This window comes from Melopsittacus undulatus, chromosome 20, assembly GCF_012275295.1.
Source record: "Melopsittacus undulatus isolate bMelUnd1 chromosome 20, bMelUnd1.mat.Z, whole genome shotgun sequence".
NCBI lineage: Eukaryota > Metazoa > Chordata > Aves > Psittaciformes > Psittaculidae > Melopsittacus > Melopsittacus undulatus.
Genome location: NC_047546.1, coordinates 1,184,452 through 1,203,652, shown reverse-complemented (window position 1 = coordinate 1,203,652; position 19,201 = coordinate 1,184,452). Strand labels below are relative to the sequence as shown.

The following is a 19,201-nucleotide window of genomic DNA, read 5'->3' as shown; positions in this document are numbered from 1 at the left end:
GGGGGGGGGGGGGGGGCCGGCGCCCGCCTGGCCGAGAGCGTGTGCACGAAGCGCGGGGGGGGGGGATGGGACACGTGAATTTATGGGGGGGGCACGGGGGGGGACACAAACCAAAGGGGGGGTCCTCATGTCACACTGGGGGGGGTTGGGGGGTGCTTGGGGGGTGCATGGGGGGGGTGGGGGGGGTGTTGGGGGGGGTGTTCCCCGTGTGCCCCCCCCGTCAGTGGGTGTCGTTCTTGATGACGATCTCCACCCCGTGCTGGCGGAGCTGCGCCCGCAGGATCAGGTTCTTGTTCTTCAGGTCCTCAACCTGGCACCGGGATGGGGGTACATGGGGAAAGGGGGGGGTCAGGACGAGCATGGACACCCCCTTTCCCCCCCCCAAAGTGGGTTATGGGACCTTATCCACGTCCGTTCCCCCCCACTCCTCACCTGCTGCCGCAAGACCTCGTTGTCCATCTGGAGCTGGTCGAGGCCCTGCAGCTCCTCGGAGAGCCGATGGTTGCTCTGCCGCAGCTCCTGGATGTAGTCGCAGGCCTTGGACAGGATCCCCCCCTTGCTCTGCGCATTGGGATACATGGGGTGAATATGGGGTGGGGGGCACCCCATAGAGCCCTCCCCCAGCCCCACAGCGCCGCGGGGGGGTCCGGACCTGCCCTGACTTGGTGTTCTCCATGGAGCAGTCGGGGATGATCTTGGAGAGCTGCACGATCCAGTTGTTGATCTTGTCCCGGCGCCGGCGCTCCACTGCCATGGGGCACAGAGGGGTTGGGGGGCAGCAGGGCACTGAGACCCCCACCCGCCCCCCATCCCCAAACCAGCCCCCCAACCGGCTGGGCTGGGGGTCACTGCTCCCTGTTGTGCTGTCCCCAGGGGTGGCAGAATGGGGCTGCTTTGGGGTAAATCAGCATCTTTTTGGGTGCTCTCAGGGCTCCCCAAAGGGGGTTTATAACAAGAGCTTTGGGGCGTCTCCTTTGGGCTTTTCCATCCGGGAACCGGGATCCGGCAGCGGTAACCTGGGGCTGCCGTTATCCCGCACCGGCCACGGGATGCTGCCCCCATCCTGCTGCCAGTACCTTCGTTGTGCTGTGCCCGGCGCTTCTCGTCCCGCGTGGCTCGCGGTGCCTCCGACTTCCTGGGGGAACACCGGCGGCGTCGGTCCCGGTGATCCCGGTGAGGATCCGGCTCCATCCCAGCCCTCCCCATGCCGACATGGGGGATGGATGGGGGTGATCCAGCCCGCTCCGAAAGCACCGGAGCATCCCCCAGCCACATGCCAGGGGATCCGGGAGGGGGGAATCCATGGCGGGGGGGGGGATCCGGGGGCCGATCCGGTACTCACGGGGAGTAGGGGTGCGCACGGGGGGCGATGGATCTCTGCGGGCCCCCCTGCAGCACCTCCTGCGGCGACATCATCACAAAGAACTGCCCTAAAGGACCCAAAGCAGTATGGGGTGAGGTGAGGAGCACCCCAAACCGGACAAACCCCCCCCCCATACCCCCGTGCTGTACCCGTCGGGGTCGGCTGCCCTAAGAGGGCCTCCGAGTTCTGCGTGGTGACGACGGCCGTGGCCGTGGTGCCGGCGCCGGCTGCGGTGCTGGTGTCGGCCACGGCAGGGAAGTAGGTGTAATGGGTCTCGGTGGCCGTGGCCTCCGTCTCCACCGCATCCTCGCTGGTGAAGGCGCCCTGGATGACGGCCTGCGGCGGTGCAGCACGGCAGTGCCGCGGTGGGACATGGCACCGGACACCGGCACCGGCCCCACCGCGCTCACCGGTACCCACCTGGGTCATGGACTGGGCGGCAGGGTAACCGCTGATGGCGCTGGTGCCCTCCGTCTGCCCGTCCAGCTGCCCGTCGGCCACTTGGATCACCCTGTACATCACCTACCGAGAGCGCGGCGCTGCGGGGACCGGCCGGTGCCACCGGCACCGCGCTCCAGCCCCGGTGCCCCCGGTGCCCCCGGTGCTCCCGGTGCTCCCGGTGCTCCCGGTGCCCCCGGTGCCCCCGGTGCTCCCGGTGCCCCCGGTGCCCCCGGTGCTCCCGGTGCTCCCAGTGCCCCCGGTGCTCCCAGTGCCCCCGGTGCTCCCAGTGCCCCCGGTGCTCCCGGTGCTCCCGGTGCTCCCGGTGCCCGTACCTGCGTGCCGCCGTTCTCCGTGCGGAACACATACTTGATGTTGGGGTCGGGGAAGGTGGCTGCAGACTGGATGCTGGCAATGGCGACGCTGGTGGGATCCTCCCCTGTGGCCACTGCACCTTAAGGCAAGAAGGAGGTTTAGGGGGGCACTGGGTACACCGGGAATGGGGATGCTCTGTGGGGTTGGACATAGGGGATTGGAGCAAGGAGCTCCAGGGGAAGGGGTCCCTGCCCATGGCAGGGGATGGGGCTGGGGCTGGAGGAGCTCTCGGGTCCCTTTATCCCAATCATTCCATGATTCTGCCCCATAACAAGGAAAGGGCCAAGGGAAAGGTGCCTGTGATGCTCTCACAAGGACAAGGCCAGGGCCTGGTGTCAAACACCTCCAGCCTCTTACTGGTGCTAAACTGGGCACAGCTGGGGCTAAACCGGGGCAGCCGGAGCCCCAACCCCCCCAGGCCAGAGGGGGTCCCCTCTCACCTTCCTGGATCTGCACCGTTCCCTCTTCCGTCTCGGCTGCTTTCTGCTGCCTGCAAGGAGAGGACCAATGGGTCAGGGACCCCATAGCCCGTTAATGGGGACCCCAGAACCCATTATTGAGGACCCCATAGCCCATTATTGAGGTCCCCACAGCCCATTGCTAGGGAACCCCCACAGACCGTTAACGGGGACACCATAGCTCATTATTGAGGGCCCTATAGCCTGCTATTGAGAACCCCATAACCCATTACTGGGAACCCATGGCCCATTCCTGGGGACCCCACAGCCTGTTAATGGGGACCCCATAGCCCATTATTGAGGACCCTATACCTGCTATTGAGAACCCCATAACCCATTACTGGGAACACCCCATAACTCATTACTGAGGTCCCCACAGCCCGTTAATGGGGACCCCATGGCCCATTATTGAGGACCCTATAGCCTGCTATTGAGAACCCCATAACCCATTACTGAGGACCCAATAGCCCATTCCTGGGGACCCCATGGCCCATTATTGAGGACCCTATAGCCTGCTATTGAAAACCCCATAACCCATTACCGGCTACCCCCCATAACCCATTACTGAGGACCCCACAGCCCATTGCTGGGGAACCCCCATAGCCCATTACTGGGGACCCCACAGCCCATTATTGAGAACCCTATAGCCTGTTATTGAGAACCCCATAACCCATGCCTGGGAACCCCCCATAACCCATTACTAGGTACCCCCATTACCCGTTAGTAAGAACTGAATAATCCATTATTGAGAACCCCATAGCCCGTTGCTGCGTACCCCACTGCCCGTTCCTGGTTACCCCACAGCTGTTGCTGGGTACCCCATAACCCACTCCTGGGTACCCCATAACCCGTTCCTGGGTACCCCATAACCCGTTCCTGGGTACCCCCCCGTCCCCCCCATCTCACCCCTTCATCGCTCTGCTCCGAGGCGCATCCGCGGGGCAATCGCAGAGGAGGCTCCGACTTCACAGCCCTGTGGGGCAGCAGCAGCTCAGCCCCATGCACCCCTCAGCCCCATGCACCCCTCAGCCCCATGAGCCTCTCAGCCCCATGCACCCCTCAGCCCCATGAGCCCCTCAGCCCCATCCTCCCCTCAGCCCCATGCACCCCTCAGCCCCATGAGCCCCTCAGCCCCATTAGCCCCTCAGCCCCATCCTCCCCTCAGCCCCCTCAGCCCCATTAGCCCCTCAGCCCCATTAGCCCCTCAGCCCCATCCTCCCCTCAGCCCCATGAACCCCTCAGCCCCATCCTCCCCTCAGCCCCATGAGCCCCTCAGCCCCATCCTCCCCTCAGCCCCCTCAGCCCCATCCTCCCCTCAGCCCCATCCTCCCCTCAGCCCCATCCACCCCTCAGCCCCATTGACCCCTCAGCCCCATGAGCCCCTCAGCCCCATGAGCCCCTCAGCCCCATGAGCCCCTCAGCCCCATGAGCCCCTCAGCCCCATGCACCCCTCAGCCCCATGCACCCCTCAGCCCCATGAGCCCCTCAGCCCCATCCTCCCCTCAGCCCCATCCTCCCCTCAGCCCCATCCACCCCTCAGCCCCATCCACCCCTCAGCCCCATGAGCCCCTCAGCCCCATGAGCCCCTCAGCCCCATGAGCCCCTCAGCCCCATGAGCCCCTCAGCCCCATCCTCCCCTCAGCCCCATCCTCCCCTCAGCCCCATTGACCCCTCAGCCCCATTGACCCCTCAGCCCCATCCTCCCCTCAGCCCCATCCTCCTCCCGCTGTCACCGCTCCCGGTGCCGTCCCCGTCCCCTTTGTCCGGTTATGGCACCGGGATGGGGGGGGGAGGGGGTCCCGGTGCTCCCCCCAGGCCCTGCGCTCGGTGCCGCGGTGTCATGGCCGGTGACATGCGCGGAGGGGGGCAGGGGCACGTGACAAGGTCCGGCGGGGGGGGGGCGGGGGGACCGGAGCGCTGCGGAGGGGGGGGGGGACGACGGGGCCGGAACAGCGCCGAGGCCGAGGCCCCGAACCCGCGGCCGGGCCTGGCCCCGCAGGCGGGGGGGGGAGGGGGGAGGTGTCGTTCGTGCCCTGCCCCCCCCCCCTCCCGGGGCCCCCCCCCCGTGCGCGCCCCCGGTGCCGCCCCCCCCCCCCCGCCCGCCGCCCCCGGTACCTGTCCGCGCCGGGCCGCCCTGCGCGCGCTCGGCCCCTTGTCTCGCCATGGAGCCCCGCACATGCGCACGGTGCCGCCGCGCCGCCATCGCGGGCCCGGGCGGAAGCGGCGCCGGTGCCCGCCCCCCCCCCCGCCCCCGCCTCCTCCGCCGCCATCTTGGGACCGGGCACGGCGCCATCTCAGCGGCGGGCGCCATCTTACACGGCGAAGCTCAGCGCCTTCCGCCCGCCGCCATCTTGAGTGAGGGCGGCGCCATCTTGGAGCCGGGCACGCTCCGCCGCGCTCCGCGCACCACCGGGGGAACCGGAGCTGCTCCCGGTGCCCCCCCCCCCGCGGGGTCAGGACCCCCCCCCCGACATCCCCCGGCCCTCGGAGCCCCTCGGTGACCCCCACCCCCCCGCGGCCTGAAGCCTGCCCGGACGCCGCCATGTTGTGCTGAAGGAGACCGCAGCGCTCCACACAGCCCAGCGCCTTTATTGCTCCTCGCCGGGTCCTAGCGCCCGCCGCGGGGCTGCCCCGCAGCCGCCGGGCTCCGTGGGCCCCGGGTCCTCGCCGTACGTTCGGCTCCGGCGCAGCGGGGCCCGGCCCGGAGCCTGCTCCGCGTCCAAGGACCGGCTCCACCGCGGCCGCCTCAGCGGGGGCCGGGCCGCGAGGGGCGGAACCGGCTCCGGGGGGGCCCTGGCGAACTGCGGCTTGGGCGGCACGACCGGCACGGAGCGGGCCTGAAGCACCGGAGCGGCGGGGGTGGCCAAGCGGAGCCCGGCTGCGGGCTCCGGCAGTACCGGAACCGGCTCCGGCAGCACCGGTACCGGCAGCTCCGGCAGCACCGGAACCGGCTCCGGCAGTACCGGTACCGGCTCCGGCAGCACCGGCACCGGCAGCACCGGCATCGGCAGCACAGGCTCCGGCTCCGGCAGCACCGGCAGCACCGGAACCGGCTCCGGCAGCACCGGCTCCGGTAGCACCGGCTCCGGCAGTACCGGAACCGGCACCGGCAGCACCGGTACCGGCAGCTCCGGCTCCGGCAGTACCGGAACCGGCTCCGGCAGCACCGGTACCGGCAGCTCCGGCTCCGGCAGTACCGAAACCGGTACCGGCTCCGGCAGCACCGGCTCCGGCAGCACCGGCAGCACCGGAACTGGCTCCGGTAGCACCGGCTCCGGCAGCACCGGCACCGGCTCCGGCAGCACCGGCAGCACCGGAACCGGCTCCGGTAGCACCGGCTCCGGCAGCACCGGCACCGGTAGCACCGGCACCGGCTCCGTTCCTGCCCGCACCGCACCGGAGGCCCCGGCTCCCGGAGCGTCCCCCGCGGGCTCCGGCGCTGCCCGCACGGGGCTGAGGTCGCGGCCGCTCACGGAGCTCCCGTCCGAGGCACAGTCGGTGCCGTCGGTGCCGTCGGGGGCCATGAAGTGCTCGTCCATGCACTCCTCGATGCACAGGGAGCAGCCGCGCTCGGCCCGAGGCTCCCCCGGCTGCACAGGGACAGGGGAGGGTGAGCACAGGGACCCCCGAGCACTGGGATGGAAGGGGCGATAACACCGTGGCCCCTCCATCCCCGTTACATCCGGTCCGTGCCCAGCTCTGCCTTCTCCATCCCATCCCTGTCACTGCTGTTCCATCCCTGTTCTCTTCATGCTCATCCCTGTCCCATCCAATTCCCATTCAGTCCATCACATGTGTGTTCTTTCTATCCCTTCCCTATGTCCTCCATCAGCGCTGTGTCCATCCCATTCCTTTCCTCTCCATCCAATTCCCATCCCTTCCATCTTACCCCAATCCCCTCCATCTTTACATTGTCCCATCCCCTACATCCCATCACTGCTATATGCAACCCATCACTGTCCCTTCCCTTCCATCCTTAATGTGTCCATCCTATTCTATCCCATCCTTGTGCTCCTCATGATCTTCCCTGTCCCATCCAGTTCCCATTCCCTCCATCACATCTCTATCCCACTGTGTCCATCCCATCCCTGTCCCTTCCATCCAATTCCCATTCCCTCCATCACATCTCTATCCCACTGTGTCCATCCCATCCCTGTCCCTTCCCTTCCATCCTTACTGTGTCCATCCTATTCTATCCCATCCTTGTTCTCCTCGTGCTCTTCCCTGTCCCATCCAGTTCCCATTCCCTCCATCATCTCTATCCCACCGTGTCCATCCCATCCCTGTCCCTTCCACCCAACTCCCATCCTCTCCCTCCCACCCCCTCCATCCCCCCCATGTCCCTCCCCATTCCCGAGCCCGCAGCTCACGCTCAGACACCCGCTCTCCATCCCGTCCTCGTTGGGCTCCATCCCCTCTCCGTGCTCCGCGGTGCCCGTCGGCGGCTCCCGCAGCTCCGGGTCCCCGTCGGTCCATGGCTCGGGGCTGTCCAGGAAGGCGAAGGAGTCCCGGAGCTCCACGGAGAGGCGGCTCCGGAGCGCGGGGCTCGGGGGCAGCGGCTCCGGAGCGTCCCCGCCGAGGGCTCCGGTACTGAGGGCTCCGGTACCGAGGGCTCCGGTACCGAGGGCTCCGGTACTGAGGGCTCCGGTACTGAGGGCTCCGGTACTGAGGGCTCCGGTACCGAGGGCTCCGGTACCGAGGGCTCCGGTACTGAGGGCTCCGGTACTGAGGGCTCCGGTACCGAGGGCTCCGGTACCGAGCGCCGGGCACGGCAGCCCCCGGGTCAGCCGGGACAGGTTGGCCGTGATGTGCAGGGGGACGGTGACCGAGAAGGGCACCGAGATGTGGAGCCCCGGGCAGCGCGGGGGGCGGCGGGGCCCGGCCCGGGGGGTGCCGGGCTCCGAGCGGGCGCTGCCGTCGCCCGGGGGCTCCTCGCGGCCCTCGGCCGGCTCCCGGCAGCGCCCCGGGGGCACCGGGCAGGACTCGAGGCTCTCCCGGCGCTGCTGTGGCTTCACCGGCAGCGGCTCGGCCGGACGGGGGTCCCCTAGCATGGGGGGAACGGGCGGATCTGCGGGTGCGTGTCCGGCCCGGCCCGTGTCCCATCCCGTCCTGTCCTGTCCCGTCCTGTCCTGTCCTGTCCTGTCCTGTCCCGTCCTGTCCCGTCCCGTCCTGTCCCGTCCTGTCCTGTCCTGTCCCGTCCCGTCCTGTCCTGTCCCGTCCTGTCCTGTCCCGTCCCGTCCTGTCCTGTCCTGTCCTGTCCTGTCCTGTCCTGTCCTGTCCCGTCCCGTCCTGTCCTGTCCCGTCCTGTCCTGTCCCGTCCCGTCCTGTCCTGTCCCGTCCCGTCCTGTCCTGTCCCGTCCTGTCCTGTCCCGTCCTGTCCTGTCCTGTCCTGTCCTGTCCCGTCCTGTCCTGTCCCGTCCTGTCCTGTCCTGTCCTGTCCCGTCCTGTCCTGTCCTGTCCTGTCCTGTCCCGTCCTGTCCTGTCCCGTCCTGTCCTGTCCCGTCCTGTCCTGTCCCATCCCGTCCCGTCCCGTCCTGTCCTGTCCCGTCCCGTCCCGTCCTGTCCTGTCCCGTCCTGTCCTGTCCCGTCCCGTCCTGTCCTGTCCTGTCCTGTCCCGTCCTGTCCTGTCCTGTCCCGTCCTGTCCTGTCCTGTCCTGTCCTGTCCCGTCCTGTCCCGTCCTGTCCTGTCCTGTCCCGTCCTGTCCTGTCCCGTCCTGTCCCGTCCTGTCCTGTCCTGTCCCGTCCTGTCCTGTCCTGTCCCGTCCTGTCCTGTCCCGTCCTGTCCCGTCCTGTCCTGTCCTGTCCCGTCCTGTCCTGTCCCGTCCCGTCCTGTCCTGTCCCGTCCCGTCCTGTCCTGTCCCGTCCTGTCCTGTCCCGTCCTGTCCTGTCCTGTCCTGTCCTGTCCCGTCCTGTCCTGTCCCGTCCTGTCCTGTCCTGTCCTGTCCCGTCCTGTCCTGTCCTGTCCTGTCCTGTCCCGTCCTGTCCTGTCCCGTCCTGTCCTGTCCCGTCCTGTCCTGTCCCATCCCGTCCCGTCCCGTCCTGTCCTGTCCCGTCCCGTCCTGTCCTGTCCTGTCCTGTCCCGTCCTGTCCTGTCCTGTCCCGTCCTGTCCTGTCCTGTCCTGTCCTGTCCCGTCCTGTCCCGTCCTGTCCTGTCCTGTCCCGTCCTGTCCTGTCCCGTCCCGTCCCGTCCTGTCCTGTCCCGTCCTGTCCTGTCCCGTCCCGTCCTGTCCTGTCCTGTCCTGTCCCGTCCTGTCCCGTCCTGTCCCGTCCTGTCCTGTCCTGTCCTGTCCTGTCCCGTCCCGTCCCGTCCCGTCCCGTCCTGTCCCGTCCCGTCCTGTCCCGTCCCGTCCTGTCCCGTCCTGTCCTGTCCTGTCCTGTCCTGTCCCGTCCTGTCCTGTCCCGTCCCGTCCCGTCCTGTCCTGTCCCGTCCTGTCCTGTCCCGTCCTGTCCTGTCCTGTCCTGTCCTGTCCTGTCCCGTCCTGTTCCACCCCATCCCGTTCCACCTCATCCCATCCTATCCCATCCACTCCATCCCATTCTGTTCCATCCCATACTGCCCCATCGCATCCACTCCATCCCACACCATCCCATTCTGTTCCATCCATCCCACCCCATCCCATGCCATCCCATTCCATCCCATTCTGTTCCATCCCATCCTATCCCATCCTACCCTATCCCACCCACTCCATTGGACCCCATCCCATTCCATCCCACCCCATCTCATGCTGCCCCATTCCACCCCATCCCATCTACCCCATCCCACCCACTCCATCCCACCCCATCTCATCTTGCCGCATTCCACCCCATTCAATCGCATTCCTTCTCATCCCACCCCATCCCACCCCATCCCACCCCCCCCCATCCCACCCCCCCCCCCCATGCCCCCATCCCCTCACCATCCCCGTTGGAGGGGACGGTGCTCAGTGAGTCCATGCTCTTTGCCGGCCGCAGGCTCCGTGCTCCGCCCGTGTCCTCTGTGGTGAGGGAGGGGATCGGGGCTGTGCCGGAGCCCGCATGGGGGCTCCGCTCCCCCCCCCCCCCCTCGGGGACCCCCCCGGACCCCACCTCTGTGCTCCAGAGCCTTCCCCTTGCGCTTGGCCTCGAGGCTGGAGCGGCCCAGGTGGAACAGGGACCTCCAGTTCCTGGACTTGAGGGAGCCCTTCCTCCTGCGGGAGGGGGAGGGGAGCTGGTGTGGGCGGGGGGGGGGGGGGCAGGACACGGGGGGGGCAGGACACGGGGGGGGCAGCAGGACACGAGGGGGGGCAGGACACGGGGGGGGCAGGACACGGGGGGGGGCAGCAGGACACGGGGGGGGCAGGACACGGGGGGGGCAGGACACGGGGGGGGCAGGACACGGGTGTGCACAAGGACACGGGTGTGCACAAGGACACGGGTGTGCACAAGGACACGGGTGTGCACAAGGACACACATACATGAGGGCAGAGGTGTGTGGGAGCATATGTGGAGGGGGAGGACACGTGTGTGCACAAGCACGTGTGCAAAATGACGTGTGTGTGCATGAGGAGATGTGTGTGCATGAACACGTGTGTGTGTGCACAGGACACGTGTGTGTGCACAAGGACATGTGTGTGTGTGTGCACAAGGACACGTGTGTGTGCACAAGGACATGTGTGTGTGCACAAGGACACGTGTGTGTGTGCACAAGGACACGTGTGTGTGTGCACAAGGACACGTGTGTGTGCACAAGGACACGTGTGTGTGTGCACAGGACACGTGTGTGTGCAAGGACACGTGTGTGTGCACAAGGACACGTGTGTGTGTGCACAAGGACACGTGTGTGTGCAAGGACACGTGTGTGTGCACAAGGACACGTGTGTGTGTGCACAAGGACACGTGTGTGTGCACAGGACACGTGTGTGTGTGCACAAGGACACGTGTGTGTGTGCACAAGGACACGTGTGTGTGTGTACACAGGACACGTGTGTGTGCACAAGAACACACGTGTGTGTGTGCACAAGGACACGTGTGTGTGTGCACAAGGACACGTGTGTGTGTGCACAAGGACACGTGTGTGTGCACAAGGACACGTGTGTGTGCACAAGGACACGTGTGTGTGTGCACAAGGACACGTGTGTGTGGGCACAAGGACACGTGTGTGTGCACAAGGACACGTGTGTGTGTGCACAAGGACACGTGTGTGTGGGCACAAGGACACGTGTGTGTGGGCACAGGACACGTGTGTGTGTGCACAGGACACGTGTGTGTGGGCACAAGGACACGTGTGTGTGCACAAGGACACGTGTGTGTGTGCACAAGGACACGTGTGTGTGTGCACAAGAACACGTGTGTGTGCACAGGACACGTGTGTGTGCACAGGACACGTGTGTGTGTGCACAAGGACACGTGTGTGTGTGCACAGGACACGTGTGTGTGTGCACAAGGACACGTGTGTGTGTGCACAAGGACACGTGTGTGTGTGCACAGGACACGTGTGTGTGTGCACAAGGACACGTGTGTGTGTGCACAAGGACACGTGTGTGTGTGTACACAGGACACGTGTGTGTGCACAAGAACACACGTGTGTGTGTGCACAAGGACACGTGTGTGTGTGCACAAGGACACGTGTGTGTGCACAAGGACACGTGTGTGTGTGCACAAGGACACGTGTGTGTGCACAGGACACGTGTGTGTGCACAAGGACACGTGTGTGTGTGCACAAGGACACGTGTGTGTGCACAAGGACACGTGTGTGTGTGCACAAGGACACGTGTGTGTGTGCACAAGAACACGTGTGTGTGCACAGGACACGTGTGTGTGGGCACAAGGACACGTGTGTGTGGGCACAGGACACGTGTGTGTGTGCACAGGACACGTGTGTGTGCACAAGGACACGTGTGTGTGTGCACAAGGACACGTGTGTGTGTGCACAAGAACACGTGTGTGTGCACAGGACACGTGTGTGTGCACAGGACACGTGTGTGTGCACAAGGACACGTGTGTGTGCACAAGGACACGTGTGTGTGTGCACAGGACACGTGTGTGTGCACAGGACACGTGTGTGTGCACAAGGACACGTGTGTGTGCACAAGGACACGTGTGTGTGTGCACAAGGACACGTGTGTGTGCACAAGGACACGTGTGTGTGTGCACAGTACACGTGTGTGTAGGCACAAGGACACGTGTGTGTGTGCACAAGGACACGTGTGTGTGTGCACAGGACACGTGTGTGTGTGCACAAGGACACGTGTGTGTGCACAAGAACACACGTGTGTGTGGGCACAAGGACACGTGTGTGTGCACAAGAACACACGTGTGTGTGTGAGTACATGTGTGTGTACATGAGTACACGTGTGTGTGTGCACAATGACATGTTTGTGTGCAGGAGCACACACGTGTGCCCATAGGGTCGCCGTCTCCCACCTGTGCTCGCTCAGCTCGATGATGGTGTGGTATGGCCGGATCGGGGGGGGGGCCGTCGCCCTGGCTCAGCGCCGCTGGCACATGGTATGGTGGCACCTGCCCCCCCCCCACCAACAGCAGGGACCGGCGCGGGCTCTCTGCTGCCATAGAACGGGTGTTACGGTGCCCATCCCCCCCCATTGCCCCCCCCATTGCCCCCCCCCCTGTGCCCCATGTGCCGTACCCTGGAGGGGAGCATCACCAAACAGCTGCTCCACGTGGGTGAGGATGAACTCCACCACGATGGACTGGACACGCACCTCCATGAAGGCCGCGGTGCCATTGAACGCTGATGCCTCGATGTCCTTGGACCTGTCACATCCATGGGGTCACCCCATGCCCATCCCATGCCCCATCCCTGGCGCTGCCCCGCTCACCGCAGCAGGTTGGGTGCCCACACGATGGCAAGGTTCCTGGCGTGCATGTTGGTGCGGCTGCTGTGGGCTGCCATGCGCAGGAGGTGCCGCATCAGGAACTCCAGGGTCCTGCGGCATGGGGGGGTCAGGGGCAGCGGCGCCCATGGGGTCACCGCATCACACACATCATCCCCCATTACCTATAATGGGGCGCGGGCAGCTCCTTCAGCACCTCCTTGATCTTCACCAGGCGAGCGTCCTCCATCTGGATGGACACTGCATCCTGATGGGGACCGGGAGCGGGTGAGCGGGGACCGGATCCCGCATGGAGGGGATGTGGGGCTGGGATGGGGCTGGGATGGGGCTGGGATGGGGCCGGGGCTCACAGCGAACTTGTGGTAGAGCTGGTAGGTGAGCAGCGGGTTGGGCAGCTCCCGGCAATAGGCTTTGCACAGGGAGCTCACACAGTGGATGTCCTGCAGGTAAACGTCCCGGTGCAGGTCTGGGCAGCGCTCGCTCTCGAACTCCTGCCTGCGGTGGGATGGGATGGGGATGGGATGGGAATGGGATGGGGATGGGGATGGGGATGGGATGGGGATGGGATGGGATGGGAATGGGATGGGGATGGGGATGGGGATGGGATGGGGATGGGATGGGGATGGGATGGGATGGGATGGGGATGGGATGGGATGGGGATGGGATGGGGATGGGGATGGGGATGGGATGGGGATGGGATGGGATGGGAATGGGATGGGGATGGGGATGGGGATGGGGATGGGATGGGGATGGGATGGGATGGGATGGGGATGGGATGGGATGGGGATGGAGATGGGGATGGGGATGGGGATGGGGATGGGATGGGGATGGGATGGGGATGGAGATGGGGATGGAGATGGGGATGGGGATGGGGATGGGGATGGGATGGGGATGGAGATGGGGATGGGGATGGGATGGGAATGGGATGGGGATGGGGATGGGATGGGGATGGGGATGGGATGGGGATGGGATGGGATGGGGATGGGATGGGATGGGATGGGGATGGAGATGGGGATGGGGATGGGATGGGAATGGGGATGGGATGGGGATGGAGATGGGGATGGGGATGGGGATGGGATGGGATGGGGATGGGATGGGGATGGGATGGGGATGGGATGGGGATGGGGATGGAGATGGGGATGGAGATGGGGATGGGATGGGGATGGGATGGGATGGGGATGGGATGGGGATGGGGATGGGATGGGATGGGGATGGAGATGGGGATGGAGATGGGGATGGGATGGGGATGGGATGGGGATGGGGATGGGATGGGGATGGGGATGGGATGGGATGGGGATGGGGATGGGATGGGATGGGGATGGAGATGGGGATGGGGATGGGATGGAGATGGGATGGGGATGGGATGGGGATGGGGATGGGATGGGATGGGGATGGAGATGGGGATGGGGATGGGATGGAGATGGGATGGGGATGGGATGGGGATGGGATGGGGATGGGGATGGGATGGAGATGGGATGGGATGGGGATGGGGATGGGATGGGGATGGGATGGGGATGGGATGGGGATGGAGATGGGGATGGGGATGGGGATGGGATGGGATGGGGATGGGGATGGGATGGGATGGGGATGGGACGGGGATGGGATGGGATGGGGATGGGGATGGGGATGGGGATGGGATGGGGATGGGGATGGGATGGGGATGGAGATGGGGATGGGGATGGGGATGGGATGGGATGGGGATGGGGATGGGATGGGATGGGGATGGGACGGGGATGGGATGGGATGGGGATGGGGATGGGGATGGGGATGGGATGGGGATGGGGATGGGATGGGGATGGAGATGGGGATGGGGATGGGGATGGGATGGGATGGGGATGGGGATGGGATGGGATGGGGATGGGACGGGGATGGGATGGGATGGGGATGGGATGGGGATGGGGATGGGATGGGGATGGGATGGGGATGGGATGGGATGGGGATGGGGATGGGGATGGGGATGGGGATGGGATGGGATGGGGATGGGATGGGATGGGGATGGGATGGGGATGGGGATGGGGATGGGATGGGATGGGGATGGGGATGGGATGGGATGGGGATGGGATGGGGATGGGATGGGATGGGGATGGGATGGGGATGGAGATTGGGGGATCCCCCTCTCTGGCTGCGCTGGGACATTCCTGTGGTGTCCCAAGGGCTGTTGTGGTTCCCAAGGACCAGGCACAGCCCTGATGGGCTGGGTTGGTCAGACAGGGCCTTGGTGGCCCAAGGGGATGCTGGGAATGGCGAGCATGGGAATGGTGGGGACTGGGGGATGCTGGGGATGGGGCATGGCAGGTGATGCTGGGGACACTGCGGGTACAGGGGATGGGGGTGATGGGGACACTGTGGGTACAGGGGATGGGGGTGATGGGGACACTGCGGGTACAGGGGATGTGGGATGATGGGGACACTGCGGGTACAGGGGATGGGGGTGATGGGGACACTGCGGGTACAGGGGATGGGGGTGATGGGGACACTGTGGGTACAGGGGATGGGGGTGATGGGGACACTGTGGGTACAGGGGATGGGGGTGATGGGGACACTGGGGGTACAGGGGATGGGGGTGATGGGGACACTGTGGGTACAGGGGATGGGGGTGATGGGGACACTGTGGGTACAGGGGATGGGGGTGATGGGGACACTGCGGGTACAGGGGATGGGGGTGATGGGGACACTGCGGGTACAGGGGATGGGGGTGATGGGGACACTGCGGGTACAGGGGATGGGGGTGATGGGGACACTGGGGGTGTTGGGGCCATTGCGGGCAGAGGGGATGCCCCAGCGTGGGTAAAGGCAAAAAGTGCAACCCCTGGATCCGGGAGGGAATCGGGAGTTGAGCAGGGAAGGAAGGAGGGGAAGCGCTGGAGCCAGGGCTGTGGGATGGGAGGGGCCTTGGGGATGGATCTGAGTTGGCTCCTGACCTGGCCCCATCCCCATCGCCCTCCCACTGCATTCCCGCTCCTCGTGTCCCATCCCACCAACATCCCATCTACTCCCGTGTCCCTGTTTCCCTCCTTCCTGCTCCCATCTCCATCCCATTCCCATCTTCCTCCTGTCCAGTCTCCAGCTCCATCCCGGTTCCCTCTGATCTCCATCCCTTTATCTCCATCCTTTCTCCCTTATCTCCATCCCAGCTGCTCCAGTTCCATCCCATCTGCTACTGCTACCATCATCTTCATCCACCTCTTCCTGTCTCCATCACCTCCATGATTTCTCCATCATCTCCATCCCATCCACCCTTGTCTCCAGCTCCAACCTCTCTCCATCATCTCCATCTCAACTGCTCCAGCTCCAGCCCATCCACTCCTGTCCCCATCCTCTTCATCCCACCTCTTCCTGTCTCCATCACCTCCATCCCATCCCCTCTTGTCTCCATCTCCCCCTTTCCCCATCACCTCCATCCTTCCATCCCCATCTCACCGCAGCCGCTGGATGTTGGAGGCCACCCCGGAGAGCCGGTAGATCCCATCCACCACCCCGTGCTGCTCCACGAACTCAGTGCAGCTCCTCAGCACCTGCGGCACTGGGGGGGAGCACCAGGCCCCATCACCCCACGGAGCCCCCCCAGGGCCCCCGAACCTCAGAGGGGCCTCACCGGAAGCACCGGATTGCGGTGACGTGACCGCGGCGAGAGCCACACGCGGTGCCCCCGGTGCCCCCGGTGCCCCCAGTGCCCCCAGTGCCCCCAGTGCCCCCAGTGCCCCCAGTGCCCCCAGTGCCCCCGCGCTCACCCGCCTGCCCCGAGCGCTGCAGCAGCTGCAGGAGGTCACAGCCGAAGACCCGCTCGCGGGCACCGCCCTTGCGCCTCGCCTTGTGCCGCGACATGGCCGCCATCAGCCCATGGCCGCCACCGGCACCGCGGCGGAAGCGCCCGGGGAGGAAGTGCCAGGGCCCCCGGAGCTGGAGGCCTCTGAGGCTCCGGGTGCAGCAGGAAGGTGGCGGCTGCCGAGAGAGCTTCCTGCTCCCGGCACCTCCAAACCACAGCCAACAGCACCGGAGACACCGGCACCGGGAGCGCACCAGGGAGCATCAGTGGTGTGGGTGCACCCATGTGTGTGTGCACCAGTGAGCATCAGTGGTGTGGGTGCACTGGTATGTGTGCACCAATGTGTGTGTGCACCAAAGTGTGTGCACCAATGTGTGTGTGCAACGATGTGTGTGTGCACCAGTGAGCATCAGTGGTGTGGGTGCACCGGTATGTGTGCACCAATGTGTGTGTGCACCAATGTGTGTGTGCACCAATGTGTGTGTGCACCAATGTGTGTGTGAACCTATGTGTGTGTGCACCAATGTGTGTGTGTGCACCAATGATCACCAATGTGTGTGTGCACCAATGTGTGTGTGCAACGATGTGTGTGTGCACCAGTGAGCATCAGTGGTGTGTGTGCACCAATGTGTGTGTGCACCAATGATCACCAATGTGTGTGTGCACCAATGTGTGTGTGTGCACCAAAGTGTGTGTGCACCAATGTGTGTGTGCACCAATGATCACCAATGTGTGTGTGCACCAATGTGTGTGTGCACCAATGATCACCAATGTGTGTGTGCACCAATGTGTGTGTGCACCAATGTGTGTGTGCACCAATGATCACCAATGTGTGTGTGCACCAATGTGTGTGTGCACCAATGATCACCAATGTGTGTGTGCACCAATGTGTGTGTGCACCAATGTGTGTGTGCACCAATGATCACCAATGTGTGTGTGCACCAATGTGTGTGTGCACCAATGATCACCAATGTGTGTGTGCACCAATGTGTGTGTGCACCAATGATCACCAATGTGTGTGTGCACCAATGTGTGTGTGCACCAATGTGTGTGTGCACCAATGATCACCAATGTGTGTGTGCACCAATGTGTGTGTGCACCAATGATCACCAATGTGTGTGTGCACCAATGTGTGTGTGCACCAATGATCACCAATGTGTGTGTGCACCAATGTGTGTGTGCAACGATGTGTGTGTGCACCAATGTGTGTGTGCACCAATGTGTGTGTGCACCAATGTGTGTGTGTGCACCAATGTGTGTGTGCACCAATGTGTGTGTGCACCAATGTGTGTGTGCACCAATGTGTGTGTGCACCAGTGATCACCAATGTGTGTGTGCACCAATGTGTGTGTGCACCAATGTGTGTGTGCACCAATGATCACCAATGTGTGTGTGCACCAATGTGTGTGTGCACCAGTGATCACCAATGTGTGTGTGCACCAATGTGTGTGTGCACCAATGTGTGTGTGCACCAGTGATCACCAATGTGTGTGTGCATTGATGTGTGTGCATTGATGTGTGTGCATTGATGTGTGTGCATTGATGTGTGTGTGCACCAATGTGTGTGTGCACCAATGTGTGTGCACCAGTGATCACCAATGCCATGTGTGCACCAATGTGTGTGCACCAGTGATCACCAATGTTGTGTATGCATCAATGAGCACCAACCTTGTGTGTGCACCAGTGCTGTGTGCACACCAATGTGTGTGCACCAGTGATTACCAGCAAGCACCAGTGTTGTGTTCACCAACACTCACCAATGCTTGTGTGTGCAGTTGTATGTGCACCAACACTCACCAGTGCTCACCAATGCTTGCACCAACAGTCACCAGAGCTTGTGTGCACCAACACTCACCAGTACTCACCAACGCTTGTGAGTGCACCACCGCTCACCAGTGCTCACCAATGGTTGTGAGTGCACCACCGCTCACCAGTGCTCACCAACGCTTGTGAGTGCACCACCGCTCACCAGTACTCACCAATGGTTGTGAGTGCACCACCGCTCACCAGTGCTCACCAACGCTTGTGAGTGCACCACCGCTCACCAGTGCTCACCAATGCTTGTGACTGCACCAACACTCACCAGTACTCACCAACGCTTGTGAGTGCATCACCGCTCACCAGTGCTTACCAATGGTTGTGAGTGCACCACCGCTCACCAGTGCTCACCAATGGTTGTGAGTGCACCACCGCTCACCAGTGCTCACCAATGGTTGTGAGTGCACCACCGCTCACCAGTGCTCACCAATGCTTGTGACTGCACCAACACTCACCAGTACTCACCAACGCTTGTGAGTGCATCACCGCTCACCAGTACTCACCAACGCTTGTGAGTGCATCACCGCTCACCAGTGCTTACCAATGGTTGTGAGTGCATCACCGCTCACCAGTGCTCACCAATGGTTGTGAGTGCATCACCGCTCACCAGTGCTCACCAATGGTTGTGAGTGCACCACCGCTCACCAGTGCTCACCAATGGTTGTGAGTGCACCACCGCTCACCAGTACTCACCAATGGTTGTGACTGCACCACCGCTCACCAGTGCTCACCAATGGTTGTGAGTGCATCACCGCTCACCAGTGCTTGTGCACAGGCACCAACACTCGGGTGCCCTTGTCCTTGCTCTGCCACATTCCCTCCCGCTCCGGCACACACCAGGATGTGCTCATCCCTGTGCCAGGGCTGCTCCGGGCACCCATGCGGGTTCCATGTGCTCATGTGCAGAGCGAGCTCGTGCCATACATGCACACACTTGTGCCATACGTTAACACGCTTGTGTCATACGTGTACACGCTCGTGCAGTGCGTGCACACGCTTGTGTCATGTGTGCACACACTTGTACCATAGGTGTGCACACTTGTGTCATGTGTGTGCATGCTTGTACCATACATGTGCACGCTCATGTCATACGTGCATACACTTGTACCATACATGTGCACGCTCATGTCATACGTGCATACGCTTGTACCATACGTGCACACACTTGTGC

General features: G+C 63.7%; 2 protein-coding genes across 4 annotated transcripts; both read right to left on the bottom strand.

The window, feature by feature from the left end:
- Positions 1 to 180: 180 nt before the first annotated feature.
- On the bottom strand, positions 181 to 4,868 carry USF1 (upstream transcription factor 1). Of its 3 annotated transcripts, none has more exons than XM_034071173.1 (11): positions 4,750 to 4,868; positions 3,541 to 3,607; positions 2,617 to 2,666; positions 2,137 to 2,255; positions 1,784 to 1,885; positions 1,513 to 1,699; positions 1,343 to 1,430; positions 1,077 to 1,198; positions 653 to 747; positions 433 to 561; positions 181 to 310 (listed from the first exon to the last, which is right to left on the bottom strand). In XM_034071173.1, the coding sequence occupies exons 2-11, from the start codon at positions 3,546 to 3,548 to the stop codon at positions 221 to 223; spliced, it is 990 nt and encodes a 329-aa protein (XP_033927064.1). In that variant the 5' UTR covers positions 3,549 to 3,607; positions 4,750 to 4,868; the 3' UTR covers positions 181 to 220. The 3 variants fall into 3 exon arrangements, with proteins under 3 accessions (XP_033927064.1, XP_033927066.1, XP_033927065.1); XM_034071175.1 differs by having other exon boundaries at positions 1,077 to 1,135; XM_034071174.1 differs by having other exon boundaries at positions 2,137 to 2,249.
- Positions 4,869 to 5,222: 354 nt separating this feature from the next.
- ARHGAP30 (Rho GTPase activating protein 30) lies at positions 5,223 to 16,271 on the bottom strand. Its single transcript, XM_034071321.1, is given in 12 exon segments — positions 5,223 to 6,224; positions 7,005 to 7,678; positions 9,531 to 9,608; positions 9,700 to 9,800; positions 12,016 to 12,065; positions 12,067 to 12,155; positions 12,239 to 12,366; positions 12,432 to 12,539; positions 12,611 to 12,693; positions 12,797 to 12,941; positions 15,867 to 15,969; positions 16,178 to 16,271. Coding segments are annotated over 12 exon segments (2,655 nt in total).
- Positions 16,272 to 19,201: the final 2,930 nt, after the last annotated feature.